Source organism: Dipodomys merriami, unplaced genomic scaffold (genome assembly GCF_024711535.1).
Source record: "Dipodomys merriami isolate MVZ:Mamm:240054 unplaced genomic scaffold, mDipMer1.0.p SCAF_408, whole genome shotgun sequence".
NCBI lineage: Eukaryota > Metazoa > Chordata > Mammalia > Rodentia > Heteromyidae > Dipodomys > Dipodomys merriami.
Window position 1 is genome coordinate 461,395 of NW_027205693.1, and position 23,208 is coordinate 484,602.

Genomic DNA, 23,208 nt, shown 5'->3' on the forward strand with positions numbered 1-23,208 from the left:
ATCCACACTGCGATCGGAGGCTCAGCAACACGCCCCATGCTTTATTGCAGACCTGGAGGGTGACGGCACCGCGTGGGTGAGTGTGTGACCTGGCGGAGGCAGGGAGGCCGGGCGGGTGGAGGCTCGGCCCGGCTGGGTGTGCTGTGGCCAAACTGAGGTCACTCCTGGCACTGACCATGCAGGCTTGTGGGCGCCGGACACCCTTCAGTCATCGGTAACGGTGCAGAGAGTCTGGCCCTGAGTCCCAGATACCACCGTGTGGTGAGGATCTGGGGTGAGGCCTCTCGGCCCAGCGCCCGCGTGGACGGTGGGCCATCCCTGTGACAGTGGTCTCCAGAGCTCGATGTGCACCCCGGGACACAGGCCGGCTGTGTGGCCGGCGGGCTCAGCGGCCCCCCTTCCGGCCGTCATAGTCGGTGTAGGGGCTGCTGGGCCAGGCCTGGGCCCGGGGGATGGAGAACTCCTGGGCAGGGGCCCGGTCCTAAGAAGGAAGAGACCACACGGTTCATCCTGCCCAGCCCTGGCCTCCGTGGGTGTCCACGGAATCCCAGCCCGGCCACCCCACCCCACAGCAGCCTGGCTTCCTGGGCGCGTGGACCGTCACCTGCAGCTGGAAGTGGGTGGAGTACGGGGCGTGGGGCGAGGCGCCCGGCGCTGGCGGACCTGCGGAGGGAGAGGAGACGCATGGGACCCCGGCCCCGGCCGGTCACTCCTCACACATGACCACCCCATACATACAAGGTCCATCAGCAAACCGGGAGGTTCAGCCCTCAGGGCTGCAATCAGAAGCAAGGCCGGCTGCAGGAATGAATGAATGAATGACAGCAGACACTTGGACTAATGAATGAAGCATAGGGTCTCGGCTGGGGGTGATGCCAGCGGCATGAATGAGTGACAGCCAAGTGAATGGATGAATGAATGAATGACACGTCCCCCGTGGCCCAGAGGAGGCCCACTCCAGCACCCGCCTGCCCACAAGGCCACTCCAAGGGTGCATGGGAGAAGTCTGCTCAGGCTGAGCAGGGCAGCTCACGCCTGTAACCCCAGCTGTCCGGGAGGGGTGAGGAGAATCACAAGAGCTCAATCCCAGCAGCTCTCACACAGAGCGAGGGGGAGGGGTGCTGAGAGGTGATAGAGTCACAAGCGGCCAGCATTGACTATGAGAGAGAGTGTGTGTGTGTATTCATTGGTCCTGGGTCTTGAACTCAGGGCCTGGGCACTGTCCCTGAGCTCTTTCACTCAGGGCTGGCGCTCTACCACTTGAGCCACAGCACCACTTCTGGTTGTCTGGTGGTTCATGGGAGACCAGAGTCTCACGGACTTTCCTGCCCGGGCTGGCTTTGAACCGCGATCCTCAGACCTCAGCCTCTGGAGGAGCTGGGATGACCGGCTTGAGCTGTGGGCGCTGGGCAGCTCTCCTTTCTTTGGTTTGTTTCATTTTGCATTTCCATCTCGGGGTCAGAACCCAAGGGCCTCGTCCGGCCCTCGGCCACTCCTCACCTCCTGGCTTCCAGCGCAGCAGGGACTACAGGCGTGCGCTACTGTCCGGGTCAGGGTCTCCCTCCGGCCCCTGAGGCGCACGCAGCAGCCCGGGCCGGGGGGGGGGGGGGTTGGGAGGATGGGGGTTACCTGTCTGGGCCTCCTCGGAGGTGAAGGCCGGGTTGTGCAGGCCGAGGCGCGGCGTGAGGAGCCGCGGCTGGCATGGCGCGTCCTCGGCGGGGTAGTCTCGGGGGTCGCGCTGCTTAGTGAGCTGCAGGAACTCGGGGAGCACGAAGGCGGCCAGGAACAGCCAGCCGTTGGCCACCAGCGCGGCGCCCAGCACGGCGTCGTCCCACTGGGGCCCGGGCTCGGGCCGCAGCAGCAGCGCGATCCAGGAGGCCCAGAGGGCGGCGGCCAGCAGCGCGGTGAGGCCGGCGCGGGCGCCCAGGCGCCGCCAGGCGGGGAAGGGCCCGCGCAGGGCCAGCGCGGCGGCGGCCAGCGTGGCGGCCAGCAGCGCCATGGCGAACAGCAGCAGCAGCACGAAGTCCTCGTTGCGCCGGGGCGCGGGCATGGCGGCGAACACGTCGGCGCGCGTGCGGTTCATGGCCAGCACCACGTACTCCACGGCCAGCGCGTCCTGCACCAGGCCGAGGCCCAGCGCCAGCGCCAGCAGCCCGAGGCCCGGCAGCGCCGGCCGGCCGCGCGCCAGGCGCGCCGCGTGCACCGCCAGCGCCAGCAGCGCCGCGAAGCCGGTGCCCGCCGCCGCCGAGAAGCCCACGAGGCGCGCGGGGCCCGTGGCGCCGTCCAGCGGCAGCAGGAAGGCGAAGGTGAGCGCGAACTGCGCCAGCAGCGCGGCCAGCAGCAGCAGCAGCGTGGGCAGCGCGCGCCGCCGGCTCGGGTCCTGCACGCGGCCCGCCGCGCCCGCCAGCCACAGCACCGCGCACGCCGCCGCCGCCGCGCCCGCCGCCGCGCACGCCTCCAGCGCCACGCCCCACGCCACGCCCACGTCGCACAGCCGGTGGTAGCGCGCGTCCAGGTCCGAGCGGCAGCCGCGGGGGGCCACGGCCTTGCCCATCCCCACCTGCGGGGGGGGGGGGGGGACACGGTCACCTCGAAACCCGCCACGACCCTCGGCTACCAGTGGCCAACTTCTAGAATGAGCCCAGAGGAAGAGGGAGGGGGGGGAGGGAAGGAGGGAGGGAAGGAGGGAGGGAAGGAAGGAGGGAGGGAGGGAAGGAAGGACGGAGGGAGGGAAGGAAGGAGGGAGGAAGAGAAGGAAGGAAGGAGGGAGGGAAGGAGGGAGAAAGAGGGAAGAAGGGAAGGAGGGAAGGAAGGAAGGAGGGAGGGAAGGAAGGAAGGAGGGAGGGAAGGAAGGAAGGAGAGAGGGAAGGAAGGAGGGAGGGAAGGAAGGAGGGAGGGAAGGAAGGAGGGAGGAAGAGAAGGAAGGAGGGAGGGAAGGAAGGAGGGAGAAAGAGGGAAGAAGGGAAGGAGGAAAGGAAGGAAGGAGGGAGGGAGGGAAGGAAGGAAGGAGGGAGGGAAGGAAGGAGGGAGGGAAGGAAGGAGGGAGGAAGAGAAGGAAGGAAGGAGGGAGGGAAGGAGGGAGAAAGAGGGAAGAAGGAAAGGAGGGAAGGAGGGAGGGAGGGAAGGAAGGAAGGAAGGAGGGAGGGAGGGAAGGAAAGAAGGAGGGAGGGAAGGAAGGAGGGAGGGAGGGAAGGAAGGAGGGAGGGAAGGAAGGAGGGAGGGAGGAGGGAGGGAAGGAAGGAGGGAGGGAGGGAAGGAAGGAGGGAGGGAGGGAAGGAGGGAGGGAGGGAAGGAAGGAGGGAGGGAAGGAAGGAGGGAGGGAAGGAAGGAGGGAGGGAGGGAAGGAAGGAGGGAGGAAGAGAAGGAAGGAAGGAGGGAGGGAAGGAGGGAGAAAGAAGGAAGAAGGGAAGGAGGAAAGGAGGGAAGGAGGGAGGGAGGGAAGGAAGGAGGGAGGGAGGGAAGGAAAGGAGGGAGGGAAGGAAGGAAGGAGGGAGGGAGGGAAGGAAGGAAGGAGGGAGGGAAGGAGGGAGAAAGAGGGAAGAAGGGAAGGAGGGAAGGAGGAAAGGAAGGAAGGAGGGAGGGAGGGAGGGAAGGAAAGAAGGAGGGAGGGGGAGGGAGGGAGGAAGGGAAGGAGGGAGAAAGAGAGAAGAAGGGAAGGAGGAAAGGAAGGAAGGAGGGAAGGAGGGAGGGAAGGAAGGAAGGAAGAAGGGAAGGAGGGAGGGAAGGAAGGAGGGAGGGAAGGAAGGAAGGAGGGAGGGAAGGAAGGAAGGAGGGAAGAAGGGAAGGAGGGAAGGAGGGAGGGGGAGGAAGGTAGGGAGGAAGGGAAGAGGAGGGAGGAAGGGAAGGAGGAAAGGAAGGAAAGAGGGAGGAAGGGAAGGAAGGAAGGAGGAAGGGAAGAAGGGAAGGAGGGAATGAAAGGGAGAGGAGGGGGAGGGAGGGAGGGAACAGGAGGGAGGAAGGGAGGGAGGGAGGGGAAGGGAAGGAGGGAATGAGAGGGAGAGGGAGGGAGGAAGGGAAGGAAGAAGGGAGGGAAGGAGAGAGGAAAGGAGGGAGGGAAGGAGGGAGGGAAGGGAAGGGAAGAAGGGAAGGCAGGAGGGAGAGAGGAGGAGGAGAAGGGAGGAAGGGAAGGAGGAGGGAGGGAAGGAGGGGGAGGGAAGGCAGGAGGGAAGGGAAGGGAAGGGAGGGAGACTGTAGGCCGTATAATCTGACCACAATGTACACAAATTCAACCAAACCAGACTCCCTCAAAAGAAAATACTATTATTTAGCTGTTTCCTGCTCCTTCCAATACCTTTCCTCCACTCCATCTCTGGGTTTGTTTTCTTTCTTTAAAAGAGCAGGGCTGGGAAGGTGGCTCAGTGGTAGAGCGCTCACCTCACATGCACGAGGCCCTGGGTTCGATTCCTCAGCACCCCATAAGCAGAAAAAGCCGGAAGTGGTGCTGTGGCTCAAGTGGTAGAGCGCTAGCCTTGAACAGAAGAGCTGAAGGACAGTGCCCAGGCCCAGAGTTCAGGCCCCAGGACAAAAAAATAGAAGTAAAAGCCAGGCACCGGTGGCTCACGCCTGTCATCCCAGTAACTCAGGAAGCTGAGGACTGAGGATCACGGTTCAAAGCCAGCCTGGACAGTCTGTGAAAACTCGAAGTGGCGCTGTGGCTGAAGTGGTAGAGCGCTAGCCTTGAGCAAAAGAAGCTCAGGGACAGCGCCCAGGCCCAGAGTTCAAGACCCAGGACTGACAAAAAGAAATTAATTGAAATAAAAAAGAGCCATGGGCCTGTAAAGAAGAGCAAAGCCCAGCAGAGCCTCACCCAGCTGTCTCGTTACCCCAGGGGCTGCATGCACACACAGAGGGGGGCGGGCAGACACCCCAGCCCCCCCCCCCCGCCCCGCCACTCCCCTCCCTTCCTCTCTGTCCATCTGTGGGAGCAGCCAGCGCCCCCCCCCAAGGGCCAGGACCCTCCTGGAGGGGGCGCAGCCCTTCCCAGCCCTGGGCCTGCCTCCTTGGCCTTGTGTGAGCTTTGGGGTACACCTGCCGGGAACCCCAGTGGGACCTCAGGGGCTGGAGGACAGAGGATGGAGGACAGACCAGGGACACCCGCCAGCAGAGCAAGCCCAGAAAGCAGGGGGGGTGCACCTCCCGGGGGGGGTCTCCCCCACCCCATCTCCTCCTGGGGGGGGACAGCTGCAGGTCCTGCGTGCTCCAGCCGCACTCACCCGCAATGCAACCCTGCACAGCCTCCGGGGAGTGTCCTGGGGCTGATGGGGTGGGAGCGGTTTATAAAGGCCACTGTCACCCCGCCAGAGGAGGGGGAGGAGGGGGAGGGGAGGAGGGGGAGGGGTGCCCGGGACAGGAGGGGAGGGCACACCCAGCCTGGGCAAAGTTATGAAAATAAAGTCTGGGTGCCTGATGTGGTCACTGGAAGTGGGGGGGGGTGAGGGGTGTACCCCCACTCTGCTTAGGATAAAGGGGGGACCAGGGGCAGGGCGCCCAGCCAAAGCCGGGAGGTCAGAGGCGCCCCCCCTCCCTGGGAGGAGGGTCTCCCAGGGGGAGGTCTCCGAGGGGGGGTAACCTGGGATGGTGCTCCCCACCCCTCCCGCCCCCCCCTCCTGGTCCCCAGCACTCGAGATAAGAAGGAATGTGAGGAGTTGAGGGAATTTGCATCCTGCTGAAGCCAGGCTCTGTTTACCTGCCCCTCCCTCCCGTCTGTGGAGAACCCCCCTCCCCACTGCCTCTCCTGGGATTGCAGGCCTGCGCTCCCACACTGGTTTGGAGCCAGCGGGCCAGGCCCGGTGCGCCCTCTTCACCACAGAGAAACCGCAGCCAGCCCTTCCCAGAGCCAGGGATCATCTGCGCCAGGGCGCCTGGGGTGGGGAAGGGGAACAAGGCAGGGGTGGGGGGACTGGGCCTGGCGTTCATGATGTCCCTCCGAGGCCCCAGTGCCACAGAGGCCAGGGTCCCACAGAACAAATCCCATCGCCTCACTAAGACAGGCTCACGACTGCCATCCCAGCCGCTCAGGAGGCTGAGCGCTGAGGATCGCGGTTCAAGGCCAGCCCGGGCAGGACAGCTGAGACTCATTCTTTTTTTAAATTTTATTTAGTTGTAAAGTTACACGAGGAAGGCCACGGGTACATTTCTGGGGGAGCAAGTGTTACCCCCTCCACAAGAACGGGGAGGAGAGGGAGGGCTGGGAAGGGAGAGGGCGTTGGCCAAGAACTGGGGGCCCCATGGCAGAGCTATTGGTCAGGGCCCTCCCCCTCCCCCACCTTCCTCCCCCTCCCCCTCCTCCCCTGCCCCTCCAGACGGACTGTTAAATCCTTAGAGCCAAGGCCGCAAAGCCTCCAGGCCCAGGGTTGGATCCCAGACTCCCTAAAAAGTGCTCAGACTGGTTCCCAGACTTGACTCTGACAGAGCCAGCCGCAGGCGCCTCCCCTCCCGGCCCGGCCTGGAAGTGGGAGGGCTCTGACACCTCTGCTCCCTCTAGCTCCTCTCTGCCCAGGAGAGGACTGGGCAGCGGGACAGCGCCCAGGCCCCGAGTTCCAGGCCCAGAAGTTGTCAGGGGAAGGGATGGCGACAGACATGCAGGATGCCTGGCGTGTTTCACAGCTGAGATTCGGGCTCTTCCAGGACCCTCGGGGCCCAGGGGTCATGGCTGCTCTCCAAACCCAGCCCGTTCCAAGGCCGCCGTCCTGGTGACAGAGACACTTGAGGAAGAACTCAACAGCCACCAGGACTCTGGGGGGAAATCCCGGCCCTGCTCCCCGGCACCCACCCCCCAGCTGGCCACTTCAGGGGTAGAGAGCCCCAATCTCTCCCCATCCTCCACCCAGACCTGGGTTTGGCCTGGCCTTGCAGGCTCCAAGGCCTGGGTTCCATCCCCAGCACTGCGGCTCACACCTGTAAGAGACCCCATCTCCACACAAACCCTTGGACATGGTGGTGTAGAGTACATCTGCCATCCCGGCTAGAGTGGGAAGTAGTACCTTAGGAATGCCACCGTCCAAGCTGGCCCAGAAAAAAATAAAAACAAAGAAAAATGAAGTTCTATCTCCCAAAATAACCAGAGCTGCAAGGGCTGGAGGCCTTCAAGGGGAAGCGTACTTGCCTAGCAAGCACCAGGACCAGAGTTCAAATCCCGGTACCACTTAAAAGACAAAAAGAACACCAAAACGAAGAGCACCAGGCTGGCCCTGCGCGGCCTGCGAAGAGGGCCAGCCTGGGTCCTCACAGAACATTCCAGAAACTCGACTTGAAAGGCCAGCCCCGCCCCACAGTCACCCATCCCACTCGATGGCCAATTTAGCCAGAAAAAGCAAATAAACACTCCCAGTGAGCCCCGGAGGGCAGTGTGGTGGCAGCTAGGCCGGGGGGACACGGGGGACACGGCCGTGGGGTGCCCGGCACCCCGCTGGCCACTCACCTGCCCGCGCACACACACACACACACACACACACACACACACACGTGGAAACGCTTGGAAAAGCCTGTGCGCGCTCTGTGTGCAGCTAGTGTCCCCGGGTCCGTGCCGGGACTAAAGAGTACCACCACGACACCCGTCTCCTGCCAGGAGTTCCAACTATCATCTCCAACCACCATCACCACCACATGGCTGCCAGAAACTCTGTGAGATGCCAACGGGCAGAACCCCTCCCCTCCCCTCCCCCCGTGGGTTACCTGAGCACCCCCTCCACGGCCACCCTAACGCAGGCTGTTATGAAGGCATAGTTGGTGCATGCCTGTAGTCCCAGCTTCTCTGGAGGCAGAGATCAGGAGGATCACGGTTCAAGGCCAGCCTGGGTGAAAAGTTCACAAGACCCCCCCCTCCCCCCAAATCTCTACGAATAGTGCAGTTCTCACCTGAGACCTCAGCTCCACCCCGGGCTCAGAAAAACAAAATCCCACCTGTTTAAAAAAAAAGCCGGGCGCCAGTGGCTCCCGCCTGTCATCCCAGCGACTCAGGAGGCTGAGATCTGAGGATCGTGGTTCAAAGCCAGCCCGGGCAGGAAAGTCCGTGAGACTCTGATCTCCCATGAACCACCAGAAAGCCGGAAGTGGTGCTGTGGCTCAAGGGGTAGAGCGCTTGCCTTGAGCTGAAGAGCTCAGAGACAGCGCCCAGGCCCTGAGTTCAAGGCCCAGAACCAACCAAAAAAAAAACAAAAACAAACCACTGAGGCACAAAGGCCTCGGGTGGGCATCCTGCACAGCTGGTGTGGGTGCACCAGGCCTGGCGGCGCTCACCTGTAATCCCAGCACTCAGGAGCAAGGCCGGCAGGCCATCCCACGGCCGCGGCTCCAGTCCCTGTTTCCCCTGGGCCTGGACGCCTGGACCAGCTGGCAGAGCTTGAAGTCCGGGCCCCTCGGGCGGCTCCACGCAGCTCGGCCACCCTCACACGCATGCGTGCCCGAGCGGCCAGTGACCCCACACAGCCCGGGTCACTGTCATGTTCAGGGTTTGTTAGCATCGAGTGGTCACGCACTGAGATTTCAACCACACTCAGCCTCGCTCGGTGTCAGCTTCCGGCCCTGGCCCAGAGGCCAGGACGAGGAAGGAGGGAGGAGAGAGGCTGAGGCCGGGCAGGGCAGTGCACACCTGTAACCCAAGCCCTCCAGAAGCCAAGGCTAGAGGCTGGGGACTCAGCGCCAGCCTGGACTGAAGCGCTGGTCGGCCAGCAGCCTGAGCGGTTCAGAGACGTTTAGCAACTGACTTAGACCCACACAGCACAAGGAGCCTGGCATCTAGACGCCTTCCCTACGGGCTGCTGGACACTTGATGGCGCTGACAGGGGTCCAGGGCTAGGGGCAGAGGCGGGCGGGCGTCTCCGGCCCGGGAGGGCCGCCAGCGCAGCTCCGGGGACAAGCTGGTTGTCTGGTGCAGTTTCGGTGCATTCCTGGGCCAGGTGAGGCCGGGAGGAATGTCCCCCGCCTTGCCCTGCCGCCCAAGGGCGTGGCTCACCCCATGCCAGGCCCCAGGGCTTCTGTGGGGGTCACAGCTTCCCAGTGGCAGACAGAGCGCACTGGGAAAGGGCTTGGCTGGGAGCCAGGGTTCTGGAACATTCTTTGTATTTTTGAGACTGAGACACTGCCTCCTTCGGCTGCACAGTGCTCCCTGCACAGTGCTCGCTCGGGCCGCTGGGGTGGGGTCGTTCACACCCAGAGCGTCCGGTGTGCACAGGGACAACGGCACTTCACGGGAGGCCACAGGTCCTGCGTGGTCTGCACTACACACAGCTTGCCTGGGTGGAGGAGCCGGACCAGAGATGGGGTCGTGAGCGCAGGGGAGGCGCTGGGGGCTGTCCCCATCCGTGGGGCCCGGTCCCTCTCCTCCGCGGTGGACGATGTCTACAAGGCCCCACTCAGGGCTCCCACGGCCGTGGGTCTGGGGCGTCCTCACTGGGTGCCCAGCCTGCAGAGGCCCAAGACCTGGCCAATTCCTCCTGCGCGCCCTCAGCCCGGCCTGGACGCAGGTGGCCACAGCGGGGGGTGTCTGCACCCCTAACGACAGCGCAAGCGCCCTCTCCCCACATCTCCTCCCAGGGCGCTTCCTGCAGACAGGCGGGCGCTCCACCTCGCGAGCCACAGCGCCACTTTGGGTTTTCGGGTGGTTCATCGGCTGGGAGAGCCTCACGCACCTTCCTACCCGGGCTGGCTGTGAGCCACAATCCCCGCATCTCGGCCCGCACAGGGGCCGGGAAGACCCTCCAGACCGTCTTGTCCTTTGCTGAGGATGCTAAAGGGTAAATCACGGTCACCTTGGCCAAACTGAGGCCCAACAACGAGCCGTCACGGTCACCGTGAGCCGCCGGCGGCCAGCGGCGCTCAGGCCCTGGCACAGAGTGCAGGACGCGCGCCGTGGAGAAACGGCTGGGGTTTATTGTTCCACGCGGCCCCACGAGGCCCGGGGCCGGAGAGCTGTGCTCGCCGCATTCCTCGGGTACCGGTGGGGTTGGCACAGGACGGGGCGATGCTCTGCGCTGGGGCCCAAGCACAGAGCCGGGCCCTGGGCACCGACGCCTCCGATCGCCGACTCGAGTCCACGCACGGGCGCTGGGCAGGTACCCGGCACCCACGCAGGTCCTGGGAGACCAGGCAGAGGGCCTGCTGAGGGCCCAGTCCTTGCGCAGAATCCACCAGAATCTAGCGGCCCTTCCGCTTCTTCATCTTCCCTCCAGCCACCTTGTTCCTGACGCCAATGGCAGCCTCCGTGTCGTCGTTGTCCCCCGCCTCCTCCCGGGCCCGCTTCTTCTTCTCCCCGTGTTCCCTCAGCTCCTACAGGAAGCGGAAGGACACGGCTGCACACCGGCTCCGTCCCCCGCACCGGTCACTGCCCAGGCTGCCCTCCCCCACGGCAGGGCCCCAGCCACGCGGGACCCAAGGGACAAGCACAGAGCCACACGCGCCACGGATGCGTGGCAGAGTTCTTGGGGAATGAGAAAGAAAAGATCAGTCGGGGCACAAAGGACGGGGAGTTGGGAGGACGGAGCAGAGGGAGCGTGGGGTCCCCGGCTGCCGTCACACGCCTCGGGAGATGGAGGCAGGGAGGTCCCAAAGTTCAAGGCCAGCCTAGACCACCATAGCAAGACCCTGCCTCAAAGCAAAAAGACACCGATCTCTGCTGGTGGATGCCCAGCCCTCCCGCACCCCACTGCACCGCACCCCACGGCGGGGAGACAGCCAGGGCCCAGCAGAGCTGCACTAGGAAAGAGAATCTGCAGTCAGAGTAAATACACCCGGGGCAAAGGGCTGAACTGTATGTAGGTCCTGAACCCAACGGTAACCTCTGTGTAAACGAAGAGAGCAAAACACCAAGAGCCCCGCACGCACGCACTATCAACCCTGCCGCTTCTGCCTTTGAACAAACCAGCCACTCAGCTTCCCCTGGGGGCGCTGGGGCCCAGAGCCCCTAGTTGGGTGGTGGCTGCTCCCCCCAGCCCCCCAGCTTTAACAAAGGGCCTCTACTGGCTGGGGTGTCGGGGTGTGCTATTCTAGGGTAAGGAAAGCGCAGCTCAAGCCCGCTTTGAAGCCAGCCGGGGCAGGAGAGCTGAGACGTCACAAGGAATCTCCAAAGAGCCAGGAGTGGAGCTGTGGCTCAGGTGGAAGAGCGCCCGCCTGGAGTGTGAAAGCGCAGGGACAGGGAGCAGCCAGGTCCTGAGTTCAAGCCCCAGGACCAGCACAAAAATTAAAAAAATAATAAAGAACCCTCGCTCCTGGGAGGGCAGCCTGTGAGCAGCTTCTGCACTCCCAGGGCTTCTGGAACCTTCCTCAGAGCCAGCAGCACCCTGAGGCCCCTGCGTGACCGCACACCCTCTCTAAGCCCTGGCTCAGGGAGGCCAGGGAGCCGGGGGCTCCTGGCGGGAGACCAGAAGAAGGGCAGACTGGCCGCCAACACCGCCACCAGCCTGGGGCCCTGGACTCAGCGCGGATGGGCGCGCGCACACAGACACAGACACACGCACACGCACACACACGCACGCACCATCCTGGCAAACCGCTGCGCCTCGGTCACGCGCTCCGCCAGCAGCATGACCTCCTCATCCTGTGTGGGGAAGGCGGGCAGCTTCTTCCCGATCAGGTGCTCAATGCGCTGGAAGAGCTCCACGTCGTACCTGGGAAGGGGAGGGAGAGGACAGGGAGGGGAGGGGAGGAGCGGGCTGCCACACACACCCCACGCCGGTACCCCCTGCCCCAGGAGCCACGCTGTGAACGCGGGACACAGGACCCCAGCCGGGTCTCCCTGCGCAGCCCGGGCTGGCCCCGCCCCCTGGGTCCGGGACTACAGGGAGGAGCCCTGGCACTAGCTTTGCTGGGGCTTTCCCCCAGCCCCGCCCGCCCGCGTGAGGTCTCGTCATCTCCACCATCTCAGGCAAGGAGGGTCCTGGGGTCACTCACTGCGTGACGAACGTGATGGCTTTCCCCGAACGCCCGGCCCTCGCTGTCCGGCCCACGCGATGGATGTAATCCTGGAACGAGGGGAAATCAAATCCACCACAGCCTCCAGCCCTCGGGCAGCCCAGGCCAGAGGACAAAGCCGCCGTGTCCTTTCCCACCAACCCGAGCCAGACCCATCTAGGAAGCAGAGCTGCGAGGCGCGTCACAGGACGTCATCTCTGCACGAGGGGCAGCGGGAAGCAAGCGGCCGGCCTTGTCCACCCAGCGAGCAGAGCTGAGCCGCGGGGCGCAGGGGGCTTGGGGTACAGGGGACATGGGGTCCACGGTGGCAGCTCTACCTCCCCAGGGCACCCGGCTTCATGTGGGGGTGTCCTGGGGGTGCGGGGGATGGTGACACAAGGGTGCAGGGCGCACACAGCACCCACGGGAGCCAGGCCGGAACGCCAGGACCCACCGAGACCCGAGCGGCTGCTGCTTTTCCTTCTGCCAGTCCTGGGGCTAGAACTCAGGGCCTGAGCTTTTTTCATTCAAGACTGGTGCTCTACCACTTCTGGCTTTCTGGAAATTCATTGGAGATCACAGAGTCTCACAGACTTTTCCTGCCCAGGCTGGTTTTGAACCCTGATCCTCAGATCTCAGCTTCCTGAGTAGCTGGGATGACAGGCGTCATTTCTACAGGGAAGAGCCTGACACGCCCTAACCGAGGGTCTCTGGTGACCGCACTCCCCCGGATGCCTCTGTCCCGAGTGACCTCCACCAGATGCGGCCGTCAGAGCTGGTGGCCGTGAGCGTAGCCCTTTCGTGGGTCTGGGCGCTTGGAGCGCCCAGGACGGTTGGAGGCGACGAAGGAGGGCAGACTGGGCGGGTGGAAAGGGTGCGGGCGGCCACTCACCTTGGAGTGGGTGGGGATGTCAAAGTTGACCACCACGTCCACGTGGGGAATGTCCAGCCCCCTGCTGGCCACGTCGGTCGCGAGCAGGATGGAGCGGGCCTTGGCCTTGAACTTATTGAGGGACCCCAGGCGCTTGGTCTGGGAAGAGGAACAGTGGGGGAAGGGGTCAGTTGTACACCACCGAGCCGCCACACTCGGATCAGAAGCAAGTCGAGTCTAGACAGGGCGCCGTGGAGCAAAGCAAACACGGACACCACAAAGCCACGAAGCCTCCAGTGTACACAGACAGCACTGGCGGCAAGACGGCCGTGTGCAGCGGCGAACCTGCCCTCGCGCCCGGCTCTACACCCCGGGCCCCCGCTCACCTGGCTCCTCTGCCCGGGCAGCGGGATGGCGGTGCACCCGGTCCCCCCCGCGTGACCCCACACGCCCTCCCCGCGGCCGCGCTCACCTGGCTCATCTGCCCGTGCAGCGGGATGGCGGTGCACCCGGTCCCCCCCCCCCCCCCGCGTGACCCCACACGCCCTCCCCGCGGCCGCGCTCACCTGGCTCATCTGCCCGTGCAGCGGGATGGCGGTGAAGCCCAGGTTGCGCAGCAGCAGCGCGGTTCTCTGCGTGTTGTTGCACGTGCTGCAGAAGATCATGAACGAGTTGCCGGCCAGCTCGTTGAGGACGTAAACCAGGTAGGTGTCCTGCGCCACAGACCCCAACGCCTCGTCACCACGCCCGGGGATGCCCGGCCCAGCGTGCGTGCGTGTGTGCGTGCGTGCATGTGTGCATGCGTGCGTGCATGTGTGCGTGCGTGCATGTGTGCGTGCGTGTGTGCTACAGACAACCACTAGATCCAGGGCCTTGGAGAAGCCCAGGGATCACGATGGGAGAGGAAGGATGGAAAGAAGGGGGGAAGGAGGGAAAGAGGAAAGGGGGAAGGGAGGGAGGAAGGGGAGGGGGCTTGCCTTGAACTTGGAGGGGATGAACAGGTAGAACTGCTGCAGCTTCTCCACCGTGTGGTACTTGGACGACACGGCGCACCTCACGGGGTTCTTCAGCGCCGCTCGCTGCAGCTTCTGCACCTGTGCGCAGGCGCGGGGCGAGGAGGTTGGCACGGGCCCCGTGTGCACGCTCACTGGCGTGGGCTTGGCCAGCCTATCCCCCGACATCCGGGGCCACCGGAGAGGATGCTCACCTTCTTGGTCATGGTGGCAGAGAAGAGAAAGGTTCTCCGGTCACGGGGGATCACCTTGAGGATCTTGTCCACCTGAGCCAGTGGAGACATCAGCGGATGCCAGCCGTGCGCCCCGCCGCGGGGCTCGAGGTCATGTCCCAGGGCGGGCGTGGAGGGCCAGCTCCCCCCTCCCCCAGCCTGAGTGGTGGTGACGGTGACAATGGCAGGGACACGAGAGGGCAGGGGGAGGAGGGGGGTATGGAGGCGGCAGGCTGCGGTGCCCCAGCTCCGGAACTCACCTCAGTCTCGAAGTCCATGTTTAGTATCCGGTCCGCCTCGTCCATCACCAGGTACTTGAGTGCCCTCAGGTTGAAGCCTTTCGTGTTCTCCAGGTGGTCAATCAGCCGGCCAGGAGTGGCTGCCCGAGAGGAGGAGGAGCAAGCCCCATCAGGAGGGCAGAGGGAGCGCCGCAGGGTCCCAGTGAGGGCGACCCCTCCGTCCCTCCCCCACTCACCGATGACCACGTGTGGCTTCTTCGCCAAAGCCAGGGCCTGGGCCATGGAGTCAATCCCGCCCACAATCACGGCTGTGGACACACAGGATGTGCATGGGCCTCACTCCTCCGCCATCCACCCAGGACCCCTGAAGCCATGGCCCGCAGCCAGCCATGCCCCCCGCCCTTAGGGCTGACCACGGGTGCCCCCTGTCCCCCACCACTTCCAGCCCTCCTTGGTCCTCACCGCACTGCACCCCAATAGAGGAGCCCAGGGCCTCGAACTGCTCCGCGATCTGGAAGGCCAGCTCGCGGGTGGGGGTGAGCACCAGGGCGAACAGGCGCCGCGGCGTCTCCAGCAGCGCGTTCAGGATGGGCAGCGCGAAGGCGCCCGTCTTTCCCGAGCCCGTCTCCGCCAAACCGATGACGTCCCGGCCTGGAAGACCAACACCCCCGGGTCTGCAGGGTGCAACCGGGGCGCACAGCCCTGGAGCCAACCTCTGCCGGGCCAGGGCAACAGCTGCACAGCTAAAACGTGGCTGTGCCGGCTCGGCGGCTCACGCCTGCAATCCCAGGTGCTCGGGAGGCTGACATCTAAGGATCGCGGTTGCCAATCTAAGCAAGAAAGCCTGAGACTCTCATCTCCAATAAACTACCAAGTGGTGCTGTGGCTCAAGTGGCAGAGCGCCAGCCTTGAGCTGAAGAGCTGAGGGACAGTGTTCAGACCGAGTTCAAGCCCCATGATCGACAAAAAAAAATTTAAAAAAAAAAAACCTGATCTGTCCTAGACAAGCTGGGAATCGAACACTGGGATGGATGGACGCACAGACACACAGTGACAAAGGCTTCCAGGCCAATCCAATGCAAAGGAAGGCGGGACTTCCTGCCCAGAAGAGCAGGGGTCACAGAAGCAGGGTGCACTAAACACGCAAGTAAGCAAAAGGGGGCAGTACCTCTGGTAAGGAAACAGGGAGGAAGAAGGAAGATGGTCTAAGGGCCTCACAGCCAGAGTAAGAGCGGGGAGGAGGGGCAAAGGGGGGGGACCCCTGGCCAGCCATGGGGAGGCTCACCCTGGGGAGGAAAGGGCCACGCTGGTTTGGACTCCGGGATGGGAAGCCCAGCGGCATTACCACTTAAGCCACTCAGCCCTTTTTTCCTCCGTTATTTTTCAGTCTCATGGTATTTTCTTGGGCTGGATTTGAACCATAATCCTCCTGCTTGAGCTTCCTACACAGCTGAGGTGACAGCCATGTACCACAGCGTCCAGCTCGGTTGAGGTTGGAGTCTTAAAACTTTTCCCCTGGGCTGGCCTCAAACCACGATCCTCTGGATCTCAGCCTCCCAAGGAGGATTGCAGGACTGAGCCACCACGCCTGTGAGCTGTGGATCGGCAGGGATCGTTTGCCGTGCCTTTCCCTTTGGGGTGTTTTAACCAGGACTTCCCTCACCCTGCAAACCCACAGATCCCTTCCACGAGGAAGACAGGAAGTAGGCTGGGTTAAAAACTGGAGAGAGCCTTTTCCAGAACCCTCATCTCCAGATGTTTATTCCGCCAAGAGAGCCGGGCGAGCTGGCAGCTCGGCGGGGATCTGCAGGGCCGCGGGGTCCGGACGTCCACCCACCTTGCAAGGCGAGGGGGATGGCTTCCACCTGGATCCTGGTGGGCTTGGTCCAGCCCAGCTGGTCGCAGGCCTCGCACAGGACGTCGGTCACGCCCTGGGAACGCGGGGCGCGCCTTCAGCCGGGGCCGGGACCCGCGAGGACGGTTCGCGTCCCGGACCCCGACACCCGGCGCGCGCGCACCATCCCGCCCCGGCCCCGGCCCCAGCACACGCGCATGCGCAGCGAGCGCCGCGAAGGGGCCCGCACGCCTCCCGCGGACGCTACGCCCCGAGCGCGGGGGAGACGCCCGCACCAGCCGCCTCCGTGCTCACCAGATCTTTGAACGTCTGAGCGCCCCCCTCCGTCTCCCCCTCCGCCTCCTCCACCGCCGGCCCCGCGGCCTCGGCCGGGCAGTCGCGCTCCTCGGACGCAGCCATCTTGTCCACGAGCTCCGGAAGCGGATGTCGGCCCGCGGGACGCTGGGAGATGTAGTTTCAGTCTTGTGAGGCGGGGGGGGGGGGGGAGGAGCCGTGTGGGAGCGCCCTCTGCCGGCCCGCCGGGGTTTGCAGCTGCGCCGGGAGGGCGGGGCCTGGGGAAAGGTGCGGACCAATGAGAGGCTGAGACGACGGCTACAATGTGCAGTGTACACCGTGTATACAATGCGCACAGTGTGCGCCGTGCATACAATGTAAACAGTGTACACAGTATATAATGTGTAAATACTGTGCACCGTGTATACAGTGTATACAGTGGACACCGTGTATACAGTGTACATCGTGTATACAGTGCACACGGTATGCACCATGTATACAGTGGACACCGTGTATACGGAGTACACAATGGAGGGGCCAGGTTGGGGGCTTCGCTGAGGCAGCAGGGTTTCAGCTGAGGAGCACGAGAAGCCCTTTTAGGGCCCACTAGAGGCTCAAGGGTTCACACCTATCATCCCAGCTATTCAGGAGGCTGAGATCTGAGGATCGCAGTTCAAAGCCAGCCTGGGCAGGAAAGTCCATGAGATTCTTTTCTTTTCTTTTTTTTCTTTTCTTTTTTTTGCCAGTCCTGGGGCTTGAACTCAGGGCCTGGGCGCTGTCCCCAAGCTTCATTTGCTCAAGGCTAGCATTCTACCACTTGAGCCACAGCACCACCTCTGACTTTCTCTGTGTAAGTGGAACTGAGGAATTGAACTCAGAGCTTCATGCATGCCAGGCGAGCACTCTACCACTGAGCCACCTGCCCAACCCCTTGACTAGTTCTATGAAGGAGGTTTCTTATCCAGGAATCTGTAATGCCAGCCCTCAGGAGGCCGAGGCAGGAGGAACTTGAGGTGGAGGCCAGCCGAGGTCACACAGCTAGATTCTAACCCTGACCCAGTGATTCCTAAAACTGACGACTTGAACTCAAGGTGTGGGTTGAGTGTAAGCAGTGGTGTCTGTAAACATTATGTTGTGGTATAAAAGCATTGGAGAACCACACACCCCTCTCCTCGCCACCCTGCCATGGCTCCCCATCATTTCCCTGGCCCCAGCCCCCTCCCCTGCATGTGCCTGGGTCTTTGTCCTGGGGTAGTGGTGCAATCATTATCTCCACCTCCGGACACAGAGTAAACAAGAAACAGGGAAAGGCCAGGGGCACCATACATGACTAATCCACTAATCCGGGGAGACAGGGGGATAGCGGGAGTCTGGGGAGACAGAAAGGCTTTATGTAGGGGGTTCCCAAGCCTCCGGACGGCATAATCCTCCTGCACACTCTCTCCTGCCAGGGACGGGAACAAGCCCCAGACTGTCCACGCTAATCTCACCCCGAGCTGATTAGGCACCTGATCAGGAATCAAAGAATATGAAGCGTGAGCCGGCCAGCACCAGTGTCTCAAAAGCAGACAAAGCAGGGCCCAAAACGGGCTAGAGTCCCCTCAGTCAGAAAGTGCTAGAACAAAAGCACCTGCCCCCCACGTGGAGGATCCACGGGAGAGGGCGCTCAGGGGGCGCTGCCCACCTTACCTTCCTGGAGTTGGGAAGTTGTTTTTTTAGTTTTTTTAAATTATTTTTACTTTTATTATTTATTTACTTATTTTTGTCCGTTGTGGGGCTTGAACTCTGGGCCTGGGCGCTGTCCCGCAACTTTTCAGCTCAAGGCTGACGCTCTACCGCTTGAGCCACAGCGCCACTTCTGGTTTTCTAGTGGTTTATTGGAAATAAGAATCTCACAGAGTTTCCTGCCTGGACTGGCTTTGAACCCTGATCCTTAGATCTCAGCCTTCTGAGTAGCTAGGATTACAGGCGTGAGCCACTGGCACCTGGCTAAAATTATTTTTATTATTATCATTAAGTAGTTGCTTTTTAAGATCCTTTTGTTATTTATTTTATTACTATTATTAAGTAGTTGTACAAAGGGGTTTCCATTCAAGATGTCCATGAGGAAAATGCATCTTTTCTTTTCTTTTCTTTTCTTTTTTGCCTGGTCTTGAACTCTGGGCCTGGGCGCTGCCTCCCTTCCTCCCCCCCCCCCCCACACCTCAGCATCAAACACCCTCAGAAAGCATCTACCGAGCCAGGCCCCCGTGGCTCACACCTGTCATCCCAGCCACTCGGGAGGCTGAGATATGAGGAACATGGTTCAAAGCCAGCCTGGGCAGGAAAGTCCATGAGACTGATTGCCGATTACCAAAAGCCAGAAGAGGAGCTGTGGCTCAAGAAGTAGAGCGCCAAACACACACAAAAAGTCCACTGCCAGTCACCAAGCGGTTCCTGCCATTTCTCTTCTCCCCAGGCCCCTTCAGAAAGTGACACCATCCCATCCGCCGTGCCTGAGGGGGAAACTGAGGCATGGAGCGATAAGGAGGCACCTTCTGTGTTGACTGACACCGTGAAGGAAGATATGGGGGATCACGTTTCAATAAACAGTGGGGCAGACGCGTTCCATCGCCAGACAGAGCCGGGGAGGATCAGGCTCCCCTGAGATTAGCGGTGACAGTCCCCAACCCAGCCCTGGCTCCACAGCCCCAAGGCCCGTCCTCCACACAGCTGCTCCAGGGCTCTGGGAACTGTGTGCAGCTGACTTGTTCAAACGGAGAAAAGCTGTGCTGGGAAGATGGTGGTTTCTCAGTAAATATCACGCAGCCCAGGACTCCAGAGAACTCCAACTCAAGCCAGGGCCAGTGGCTCCTGCCCGTCATCCCAGCCACTCAGGCTGAGATCTGAGGATCGTGGTTCAAAGCCAGCCTCGGCAGGAAAGTCCATGAGACTCTCATCTCCAATGAACCACCAGAAAACCAGAAGTAGCGCTGTGGCTCAAGTGGTAGAAGACAAGTCTGGAGTGAAAGAGCTCAGGGACAGCGCCCAGGCCCCAAGTTCAAGACCCAGGACAGACAAAAACAAAAGAAAAAAAGAACTCAAAATCAAACCCAGTATTTGGAATCAGGGGACACATGGGGGTGGGGAGAGAGTGAATTGGTAGGGAAATTGTTGCAGATTTGAGCCAAATAACGCAGCCACCGGCTGCCTGTGGCCTTTCTTCAACAGAGCTGGAGGAGGAGCTGAGAAGATAATATGATAATATTCAAGACTTTGTAGATAATAAATGTGGTCACCACTGCCCTGGTCTGTGGACTGCGCGGGGTGATAAATACGTTATTGACAGGGAAGTCGGAGTTAGGTTTGCCACAAATGACTAAAGTTCGGCTTCACAGCTGTATTCTGTAGCCATGGAAATGAGGGGGGTTTTGGTGTCTATGTCAGTACTGCGACTTGAACTCATAACCCTAAGTTTATTTGCTCCATGATGGCATTCTACCACATGAGCCACAGTTTCACTTGCGGTTTTTGGGTGGCTCACTGGAGATAAGAGTCTCACAGTCTTTCCTGCCCGGGCTGGCTTTGAACTGTGATCCTCAGATCTCAGCCTCCTGAGTAGCTGGGATGACAGGCGTGAGCCACCCCAGGCTCCTTGCTTCAACCATAATGAAATCCTTCTGCTGTGACAGGAGGGAGAGGGGCCGTGTGATCTCTGGGGAGGACGGGCCTTGGGATTGTGTGGATGGGATCTTTGTTCCTGCTGCCAGCCAGTCAGCCTGGGACTCTTCTGGAGACCTTGCAGCTGCTGTACCCAGTGAGTTGTATTTCAGTCCCATCTGATTAGGCCTGGCAGGTAACAAACGTTCTTTTCCTTCCAGAGGCCTGCGGGGGTGAGGGGCGGTAATGGATCCCCTTTCCCCCTCTACCCCAGACCTCAGAAAATGCATGGTACTGAGCATTCAGCACCTACCATTCAAATAGCTACTGTGTCCTGGGGAGGGGGAATTCCCCTGGGTCCAGCCCTCCCCCTTATCCCTGTCCTCATCTCCTGCGCCCCGCTCCCCCCCAATCACCCCACCCCCAGACCACACTCAAACCACACAGAGGGTTCTGTTGTTGTTGTTAAGGGAGTTGTGGAGATAAGCCAGGATCCAATCTTCAGTTCCCCTCCTCCTCCAGTTCAGTTCCCCCTCGGGTCTGCATGTGGGCTGTTGGGGGGGGGGAGGTCACAGACCCAGCAGGTCACAGAAGCCCCTCCCCCCCAGCTGCCGGTGTATGGAGAAGGAGGTGTAAAGACCTGGGAGAGGTGTCAAAAGGCCACCCACAGTGGCTCACCCCTGTAATTCCAGCTATCCAGGAGGTGGACATCTGGAGCACTGTGGTTCTAAAACGTTAGTGAGACACCGTCTTGACCAACAAGCCTGGCATGGTGGTCCATGTCTGTCACGCCAGCTATACAGGAGGCTGTAGGTAGGAGGATCATGGGCTGAGGCCGGCCCAAGTAAACGCTATCCAAATAACAACAACAACAACAATAATAGTAACTAAAGCAAAAAAAAAAAAAAAGGTGGCTATGAGCCGGGTGCCTGTAACTCACATCTGTCATCACAGCTATTGGGGCGTCTGAGATCTGAGGATCCAGGTTCAAAGCCAGCCTGGGGAGGAAAGTCTGTGAGACTTATCTCCAATAAGCTACCCAGTAAAAGCCAAAAGTAGAGCTGTGGCTCAAGTGGTAGAGTGCCAGCCTTGAGCAAAATAGCTCAGGGACAGAGCCCAGACCCTGAGTTCAAGCCCCAGGACTGACCAAAATCAAAAAACAACGCAGGCATCCCAGGTCCTGGGCTTGGCTGGCCACATGGCACCCACAGCCCCCCCCCCCCATATCACGTGTGAGGTTTCAGTGTTGCTCTCAGTCCTTCACATGCTGACATTTTTTTGTTTTATTATTATTTTTTTGGCCAGTCATGGGGCCTGAACTCTGGGCCTGGGCGCTGTCCCTCAGCTCTTCAGCTCAAGGTGAGCGCTCTACCACTTGAGCCACAGCGCCACTTCCGGCTTTTTCTGCTTATGTGGTGCAGAGGAATCAAACCCAGGGCCTTAAGCATATGAGGCGAGCACTCTACCACTGAGCCACCCCCCAGCCATATGCTGACAGTTTTGCCCAGGGAAGAGCAGCACCGGAGCAAGAAGCACCACTGAAGCACTGAGGGACTGCGGAGACCAAAGAGGAAAGAGTGGGGGTTGGGGGGGATGGACTAAGGGCCCCCAAGGGCCCCCAGGGAGGGAAGGCTCCCGGGCCTGCCTAAGCCCACCCAAAGAAGACGCCCAGGCCACAATCTGCCAACCAAAGGCTGGGGGCCTAGTCCAGCCTCCCCGCTCTGACCAGACCCGCCAGCACAGGGTGCTTGTGCCCCATCCTGTTTTCAAAACAACAACAAAAATCCTCCAGATACTTCTTTTCTTTTTTCTTTTGGTTGGTCCTGGGGCTTGAACTCTGGGCCTGGGTTGCCATCCCTGAGCTTTCTTGCTCAAAATTGGCGCTCTACTGCTTGAGCCACAGCACCACTTTCAGTTTTCTGGTGGTTTATTGGAGATAAGAATCTCAGGGCTTTTCCTGCCCACCTGACTTTGAACCGTGATCCTCAGATCTCAACCTCCTGAGTGGTGGGGATGACAGGCGTGAGCCACCAGTGCCTGGCTATTATCTCTCTTTTGAAGTCTCCTTCCAAAGGTGAAGAATTCATGATTTTCCCAGGTGTGGTGGGGCATGCCTGCAATCCTGTAATGCCAGCACTTGGGAGGAGGCTGAAGCAGGAGGACTAAGTTTGGGGTCAGCATGGGCTCAAAAGAAAAAAACAAGACAGAGAGAGGGAAGCAAGGAAGGAAAAAGAGAGGAGGGAAGGAAGGAGAGGGAAGGCAGGCACTGGAATGTGGCTGGACAGTGGAGTACTTGTTTAGCATGTGCCAGGCCCTGGGTTTGAACCCAGCACTTCAAGAAACAAAAGACGGGAATTGTTGGCTGAAAGTTCTGTGCCCCTTGAATCTGGTCAGCCAATATAAGGGAAAGGTGATAGTTCTGAACCCCAGGAAGAGACAGCTCAGCATTCACCCCCAGATGCTCACAGCACCCCCCCACCATACCCCATGGAGACCAGGAGCCCCGCCTCGTGGCTGTGGCCGTGGCTGTGGACACACGCATGCACACACACATGCACACATGTATGTACACACATGCACACACAAATACATGCATATTCACATACACAGCACACACACATACGCGTGCACACATACACATGTGCACACATACACATGCTCATATGCACACACATGCACACACGTGTGCACACTCCTCCCAAGTCCTACAGGGCTTAGTGAGGCCTGGGGCTGGATAGAAATAGGCAGGAAAATGAACAGTAGCTCCTTCGCTGCTGCGGTGAATGTCCGCAAAAGCAGAGCATGAGACCTGAAGAAAAACTGGGCCCCAGGATCCAGAACTTGTGACGCTGGCAGGCACCGGTGGCTAGCATCGTTACTCCTAGCCCCTCAGGAGGCTGAGATGGGGAGGACCGCAGTTCGAAGCCAGCCTGCACGCAAACGTCTCTGCGATTCCGTCTCCTGCAAACCAGAGGAAAGTTCGAAGTGGACGAGCAGCCCGGGCAGCAAAGCGCTAGGCGAGAACCAGCGAATCAGCGGGGCTGGCAGCCGAGGCCCCGCCCACCCACCAATCCCGAGGTCCCCGTGGCTGCGCGGGGCGGAGCCTGCGCCAGAAGCCCCGCCCTTCTCCCAATCCCAGGAAACGAGGGCGGAGCCTGGTGTCGAAGTCCCGCCCATCCTCCCCTCCCCTGGGAGGCCAAAGAACTCGTCACGTGGTCCA

General features: G+C 61.1%; 2 protein-coding genes across 2 annotated transcripts; both read right to left on the minus strand.

The window, feature by feature from the left end:
• Positions 1 to 13: 13 nt before the first annotated feature.
• LOC138806790 (retinoic acid-induced protein 3-like) lies at positions 14 to 5,248 on the minus strand. Its single transcript, XM_069992144.1, has 4 exons — positions 5,214 to 5,248; positions 1,630 to 2,560; positions 605 to 663; positions 14 to 481 (listed from the first exon to the last, which is right to left on the minus strand). Exons 2-4 carry the CDS (start codon positions 2,552 to 2,554, stop codon positions 386 to 388), a joined length of 1,080 nt encoding a protein of 359 aa, XP_069848245.1. The 5' UTR covers positions 2,555 to 2,560; positions 5,214 to 5,248; the 3' UTR covers positions 14 to 385.
• Positions 5,249 to 9,850: 4,602 nt separating this feature from the next.
• LOC138806766 (probable ATP-dependent RNA helicase DDX47) lies at positions 9,851 to 16,478 on the minus strand. Its single transcript, XM_069992105.1, has 12 exons — positions 16,371 to 16,478; positions 16,059 to 16,152; positions 14,684 to 14,872; positions 14,458 to 14,529; positions 14,243 to 14,361; positions 13,965 to 14,036; positions 13,735 to 13,851; positions 13,324 to 13,470; positions 12,779 to 12,916; positions 11,887 to 11,957; positions 11,474 to 11,603; positions 9,851 to 10,266 (listed from the first exon to the last, which is right to left on the minus strand). The coding sequence occupies exons 1-12, from the start codon at positions 16,473 to 16,475 to the stop codon at positions 10,135 to 10,137; spliced, it is 1,386 nt and encodes a 461-aa protein (XP_069848206.1). The 5' UTR covers positions 16,476 to 16,478; the 3' UTR covers positions 9,851 to 10,134.
• Between the last annotated feature and the right edge of the window lie 6,730 nt (positions 16,479 to 23,208).

Bases quoted from the DNA above. Each gene is read 5' to 3' on its own strand.
- LOC138806766 (XM_069992105.1), bottom strand. From the start codon at position 16,475: ATGGCTGCGTCCGAGGAGCGCGACTGCCCGGCCGAGGCCGCGGGGCCG. The intron at 16,153-16,370 runs GTGAGCACGGAG...CCGCGTTCCCAG, and splicing joins CTCAGACGTTCAAAGATCTG to GGCGTGACCGACGTCCTGTG. The intron at 10,267-11,473 runs GTGCGTGCGTGT...CGCTTCCTGTAG, and splicing joins CGCAGCGGTTTGCCAGGATG to GAGCTGAGGGAACACGGGGA.
- LOC138806790 (XM_069992144.1), bottom strand. From the start codon at position 2,554: ATGGGCAAGGCCGTGGCCCCCCGCGGCTGCCGCTCGGACCTGGACGCG. The intron at 664-1,629 runs GTAACCCCCATC...CTCCCTCCGCAG, and splicing joins CTCCGAGGAGGCCCAGACAG to GTCCGCCAGCGCCGGGCGCC. The intron at 482-604 runs GTGACGGTCCAC...CTTCCTTCTTAG, and splicing joins CCACCCACTTCCAGCTGCAG to GACCGGGCCCCTGCCCAGGA.